Raw genomic sequence first — 6,979 nt, forward strand, 5'->3', positions numbered from 1 at the left:
AATGTCCCCATATCCCCCCATGTCCCCGTGTCCCCTGTGTCCCATCACATCCCCATGTCCCCCATGTCCCCCATATCCCCCCATGTCCCCCCATGTCCTCCATGTCCCCAATGTCCCCCATGTCCCCATGTCCCCAATGTCCCCCATGTCCCCTCATGTCCCCCATATCCCCCCACATCCCATCACATCCCCAATGTCCCACTACATCCCCAATGTCTCCCATGCCCCCATGTCCCTCATGTCCCATCACATCCCCAGTGCCTCCATGTCCCCCCACATCCCCCCATGTCCCCATGTCCCCAATGTTCCCATATCCCCCCATGTCCCCCATGTCCCCAATGTCCCCCATGTCCCCCATGTCCCTCCACATCCCCATGTCCCCAATGTTCCCCATGCCCCCATGTCCCTCATGTCCCATCACATCCCCAGTGCCTCCATGTCCCCCATGTCCCCCCATGTCCCCCCATGTCCCCAATGTCCCCATGTCCCCATGTCCCCCATGTTCTTTCACATCCCCATATCCCCCCATGTCCCCCATGTCCCCCATGTCCCCAATGTCCCCAATGTCCCCAATGTTCCCCATGACCCCATGTCCCCCATGTTCTTTCACATCCCCATATCCCCCGATGTCCCCCATGCTCCCCATGTCCCCAATGTCCCCATATCCCCCATGTCCCCATGACCCCAATGTCCCCATATCCCCCATGTCCCCCATGTCCCCCCATGTCCCCCCATGTCCCCCATGTCCCACCTGGCAGATGGCCTCCAGGGTCTCCGTGTACCTCTCCTCGGTCTGTCTCAGCTCCTGGAGGCAGCAGAGCCTTCGGTCCACCTCCACCTTCTGCAGACACATGGCACCAGTGAGGCCAATGGGGGGGGTCCCTGTGTCCTGGGGACCCCCCGGACCTCAGATGGGGACCCACCATAGCTGGGGGGGGCTCCACACGCATCAGGTCCTCATAGATGTCGTCCCCATCATCTCCCTCAGCTTCCACACAGTCATAGAGGTCGTCGTCCTCCTCCGCCGTGTCACTGCATGGGGGCAGCTCGGTCCCCCCCCGAACCCCCCAAATACCCCCCGAATCTCCCCCAACACCCCATTTACCCCTTAAATACCCCCATACCTCCTTAATACCCCCTGTATCTCTTAAATACCCCCTAATACCCCCTTAATACCCCATGTACCCTTAAATACCCCCCAATACTCCCTTGGAGCCCTTAAATACCCCCCACTACCCCATGTACCCCTTAAACACCCCCCAATACCCCCTTAATACCCCCCGGCACATGTTAAATACCCCCCCATCTACCCCCTAACACCCTCGGGACCCCTTAAATACCCACCAATATCCCTTTAATAGCCCCTCACACCCCTTAAATACCCCTAGTGCCCCCCTAATACTCCCTTATACCCATTAAATACCCCCAATACATCCTTAACACTCCCTGTATCCCTTGAATACCCCCCAATACCCCCTAGTACCCCCTGGGACCCCTTAAATACCCCCATGACACCCCTAATACCCCCAAGGCACCCCTCTAATACCCTCGATACCCCTCTATTGCACCCCAAAACCCCCTAGCACCCCCTAAATACCTCCCAATACCCCCCTTTGATACCCCTCTAATGACTTTTAATACCCCAACACCTCCCCAATGCCCCCGGTACCCCCAATATCCCACTAGTGCCCCCCCTTATGCCTCCTGGTACCTTCTAACTGACCCCTATATCTCACAGTTGCCCCCTTAAAGCCCCCTTAAAGCCCCCTTACCTGCCCCCAGTGCCCCCCAGTACCTCCCAGTGCCCCCCATTGCCCCCCATTGTGCCCCACTCACTCGATGAGGTCAGAGAGGCCACTGTAGATGTCCTCGTCCCCAACACAGTCACCGATGGGGAAGGGCCTGTGGAGGGGAGCACACCCCGGGTGACGGATCCATTGGGAACCAGGACTTAGGTGATGGATCCATCAGGAACCAGGACCCAGATCCATCAGGAACCAGGGACCTGGATGATGGATCCATCAGGAGCCAGGACCTGGATCCATGAGGAACCAGGGACCAGGATGATGGATCCATTGGGAACCAGGACCCAGATCCATCAGGAACCAGAGACCCGGGTGATGGATCCATCAGGAACCAGGGACTTGGATGATGGATCCACTGGGAACCAGGACCTAGGTGATAGATCCATCAGGAACCAAAGACCTGAGTGATGGATCCATCGGGAACCAGGACCCAGACCCATCAGGAATCAGGACCTGGATGACGGATCCATTGGGAACCAGGGCCTGGATCCATCAAGAACCAGAGACCTAGGTGGTGGATCCATCAAGAACCAGGACCCAGATCCATCAGGAACCAGAGACCCGGGTGATGGATCCATCAGGAACCAGGACCTGGATGATGGATCCATTGGGAACCAGGGCCTGGATCCATCAAGAACCAGAGACCTAGGTGGTGGATCCACTGGGAACCAGGACCTAGGTGATGGATCCATCAGGAACCAAAGACCTGGGTGATGGACCCATCGGGAACCAGGGACCCGGATGATGGATCCATTGGGGTCCAAAGACCTGGGTGATGGATCCATCGGGAACCAGGACTCGGATCCATGAGGAACCAGAGACCCACGTGGTGAATCCATTGAGAACCAGAGACCCTGATGATGGATCCATTGGGAACCAGGGCCTGGATCCATCAGGAACCAGAGACCCGGGTGATGGATCCACTAGGAACCAGGACCTAGGTGATGGATCCGTCAGGAACCAAAGACCTGGGTGATGGACCCATCGGGAACCACGGACCCAGATGATGGATCCATTGGGATCCAAAGACCTCGGTGATGGACCCATCAGGAACCAGGACCTGCATCCCTCAGGAATGCCCCCCCGGCTCCTCCCCACTCACGTGAGGCCTTTGCTCTGGGCGATGGGGGTCCAGGAGAGCGTCGAGAGGGTCTCAATGACCTGGGGACATGGAGGGGCCATTGGGGCCAGGGGGAGCGGGACCCCCGGGTCCTGCCCAGCTCTGCCCCACACATGTGGGTCCCACCTTGCCGAAGTCCTGGACGTCGAAGAGGTCGAAGGCGCCGAAGAGCCGGTGCTTCGGGAGCCCGAATTTGTCAGCACAAGCGGTCAGGAAGGTGCGGATGTTCCTCAGGCACAAGAACTGTGGCAGCATCATCACCGTCACCATCAGTGTCCCACCACCAGCACCCTGGTGTCACCCCCAGTGTCACCCCCATTGCCAGCCCCATCAGCACCATCAGCACCATCAGCACCATCAGCTCCTTCAGCCCCATCATCACCATCATCACCTCCATCATCATCACCCCACTGCCACCATCACCACCATCATCCTCGGCATCATCACCATCAACTTCGTTGTCATCATCATCATCAGCTCCATCAGCTCCATCGACTGCATCAGCCCCATCAGCCCCATGAGCTCCATCAGCTCCATCAGCCCCATCAGCTCCATCAACCCCATCAGCCCCATCAGCCCCATCAGCCCCATCTGCCCCATCAGCACCATCAGCTCCATCAACCCCATCAGCTCCATCAACTCCATCAGCCCCATCTGCCCCATCAGCACCATCAGCCCCATCAGCCCCATCAACTCCATCAGCCCCTTCTGCCCCATCAGCCCCATGAGCCCCATCAGCTCCATCAGCCCCATCATCATCATCTCCATTGGCATCAGTATCACCTCTCTCATCATCACCCCATCATCATCACCCCCACTGCCACCATCATCACCATCATCCTCATCATTATCACCATCAACCCCATTGTCACCATCATCATCATCATCCCCACTGGAACCAGCATCACCTCCATCATCATCACCATCACTTCCATCATCATCATCATCATCATCATCATCCCCACTGTCAACAGCATTGTCCACTGGTACCACCACCATTACCCCATGTTCTCCACCCATCATCATCACCATCAACCCCATTGTCACCATCATCATCATCTCCATTGGCATCAGTATCACCTCCATCGTCATCACCCCATCATCATTATCATGATCATCATCATTATCACCATCACCTCCATCATCATCATCATCCTCCCCACTGTCAACAGCATTGTCCACTGGTATCACCACCATTACCCCATGTTCTCCACTCATCATCATCACCATCAACCCCATTGTCACCATCATCATCATCATCCTCATTGCCACCAGCATCACCTCCATCATCATCACCCCATCATCATCATCACCACCATCCTCCTCCTCTTCATCCCCATCACCCTCATTCACACCAGTGTCATTGTCACCATCACCACCATCCCTGGTGGAACCAGCCCCCCCCCCCCCAATACCCCTTCCTGGGGCAATTCCCCCCCCAGTTCTCCCTCTCTGGGGCAATTCCCCCACCTTGGTCTCACCTGGGACATCTGGGGCCGGGGGCAGATGTCGCGGGGGGGCACGGCCTGGGGCAGGAGGGCGTTGAGGAGGTGACAGAGCAACACCCCGTCCCGCAGCGCCTGCGCCAGGTCCCAGACCTGCCCCGTGGTGCTGCTGGCCCGGTGTCCCCCCGGCAGCACCCGCGCCGCCACCAGCCACTGGGCACATTGTCGCCAGGCCTCCATGGGGCTGCTGGAGGGAGAGATGATGGGGTCCTGGTGGGGCCGTGTCAATGGAGATGGGTCCTGGTGGGGCCACGTCTGGAGAGGAGTCAATGGAGATGGGTCCTGGTGAGATGGTGTCAATGGAGATGGGTCCTGGTTGGAGCGGTATCAATGGAGGTGGGTCCTGGTGGGGTGGTGTCAATGGAGATGGGTCCTGGTTGGGCGGTGTCAATGGGGATGGGTCCTGGTGAGGCCACGTCTGGAGAGGAGTCAATGGAGATGGGTGGTGTCAATGGAGATGGGTCCTGGTTGGAGCGGTATCAATGGAGGTGGGTCCTGGTGGGGTGGTGTCAATGGAGACGGGTCCTGGTTGGGGCGGTATCAAAGGAGATGGGTCCTGGTGGGGTGGTGTCAATGGAGATAGGTCCTGGTTGGGGCGGTATCAATGGAGATGGGTCCTGGTGGGGCGGTGTCAATGGGGATGGGTCCTGGTGGGGCCACGTCTGGAGAGGAGTCAATGGAGATGGGTCCTGGTGGGGTGGTGTCGATGGAGATGGGTCTTGGTGGTTTCTGGTGGTGTCAGTGGAGATGGGTCCTGGTGGGGTGGTGTCAATGGAGATAGGTCCTGGTTGGGGCGGTGTCAAAGGAGATGGGTCCTGATTGGAGCGGTATCAATGGAGATGGGTCCTGGTGGTTTCTGATGGTGTCAATGGGGACGGGTCCTGGTGGGACCACTTCCGGAGAGGAGCAGCAGCAGATGAGGTCCTGCAGAGCAATCAGCTGGTGGGACTGTTCCTAGGGAGGAGCTGATGGAGATGGGATCCTGGTGGGACCCCTCCTGTAGAGGAGCTGATGGAGATGGGATCCTGCTGGGACCACGCCTGTGGAGTAGCTGATGGAGATGGGATCCTGGTGGGACCACGTCTGTGGAAGAGCAGCAGCAGATGAGGTCCTCCAGTACAAAACCTTCTGCTGAGGTTCTGACAGAGGTGAGGCCTTGGTGGGACCACGTCCAGCGAGGACCCAGCGCAGATGAGCCTCTGGTGGGATGACTTCTAGTGATGGAGATGAGTCTTCAGGAGGCTCCTACAGCAAAGAGGGGTCCTTCCCCTCCAAGAACCACCAGGAACTGGTGGCGATGGGGCTCCTCAGTGCAGCCACCACCACTCCTGGGCTCCTTCCCAGCGCCTGGAGAAGACCTCGTGCCGATGGGTGTCCGGGAGGGTCCGTTGGCACCTGGACCCCCCCAGTGCGGGCAGCAGCGATGGTGGGGCCCGTGTGGGACCTGCGGAAGCTGCTGGTGCTGCGCCTGCGCCCCAGGGTGCCGCGGGGGCCAATGGGAACCCGGATGCTGGGTCCTTCCTGCTCCTGCTGCTGGGGAGGAGCTGGAGACCACAGAGGGGCCCCTGTGGTCATGGGCTCTGGTGGTGGGAATGGGGCGCCCAGGGGGGGTACCTGGTGGCTGGGACCCATGGTGGGACCCAGGGGTCTGAGTATGGTGACCCAATGGGTCCATAAGGGACCAGCACCTCTGGGCATGGTGACCCAATGGGTCCCATAAGGGGTGCAGCATCTGGGCATGGTGACCCAATGGGTCCCATGAGGGACAAGTGTCTGGGCATGGTGACCCAATGGGTCCAAAAAGGACCAGCATCTGGGCAGAGTGACCCCATAGATCCCATAGGGGACCAGCATCTGGGCACAAGGACCCAATGGGTCCCATAAGTAGATCAGCATCTGGGCATGGTGACCCAATGGGACCAATGGGGGACCAGCATCAGGGCATGGTGACCCAATGGGTCCCATAAGGGGTGCAGGCACCTGAGACCTGTTGGGGGTCTTGCTGGGGGGACCAGGTCCAGGAGGGACCGAGGTGTCCAAGTCCCACCAAGGGTCCAGGGGGGACCAAGATGCCCTGGTCCAGGGTGGACCCAGGACTCTGAGTCCTACCAAGGGCCCAAAAGGAGACCCAGGGACCCAGGTCCAGGAGGGACCGAGGTGTCCAAGTCTTACCAAGGGTCCAGGGGGGACCAAGGTGCCCTGGTCCAGGGGAGACCCCCAGATACTTGCTTCCTTCCCCCCCATTTTCCCCCATCGCCCCATATTGTCCCCTGGGTGTCCCCTGGTGCCCCCATCTCCCTCCCCTGTTGTCCCTCAACGTGATGTCGCAACCGGTGGCCCCTCGCCAGCTCCTTCCCCGAAATGAGGAAGCACCCGAGAAGCCCCTCCCCCGCTCCGGCCACCCCAACCCCCACCCAAGGGACTCCCCCCATGGCTTAGGGACCCCCCCCCCAGGGGTTGGGGACACCCTGGGGTCCTGACCCCCCCCCCATTGTCTCCGTTGACCCATGGGGGGACACATGGAACACCAACCCCCACCCTGGTGGTGG

At 59.3% G+C, this 6,979-nt stretch overlaps 1 protein-coding gene across 1 annotated transcript; it reads right to left on the reverse strand.

Annotated features, from left to right (window-relative positions):
• Positions 1-751: 751 nt before the first annotated feature.
• On the reverse strand, positions 752-5,874 carry LOC115602828 (proto-oncogene vav-like; the record flags this gene model as incomplete). Its single annotated transcript, XM_030474256.1, has 6 exons — positions 4,407-5,874; positions 3,052-3,168; positions 2,908-2,966; positions 1,837-1,902; positions 924-1,032; positions 752-841 (listed from the first exon to the last, which is right to left on the reverse strand). Coding segments are annotated over exons 1-6 (645 nt in total), but the record flags the coding sequence as incomplete, so codon positions are not given.
• Positions 5,875-6,979: the final 1,105 nt, after the last annotated feature.

The sequence above is a fragment of the Strigops habroptila genome, unplaced genomic scaffold, assembly GCF_004027225.2.
Source record: "Strigops habroptila isolate Jane unplaced genomic scaffold, bStrHab1.2.pri NW_022045576.1_ctg1, whole genome shotgun sequence".
NCBI classification, from domain to species: domain Eukaryota; kingdom Metazoa; phylum Chordata; class Aves; order Psittaciformes; family Psittacidae; genus Strigops; species Strigops habroptila.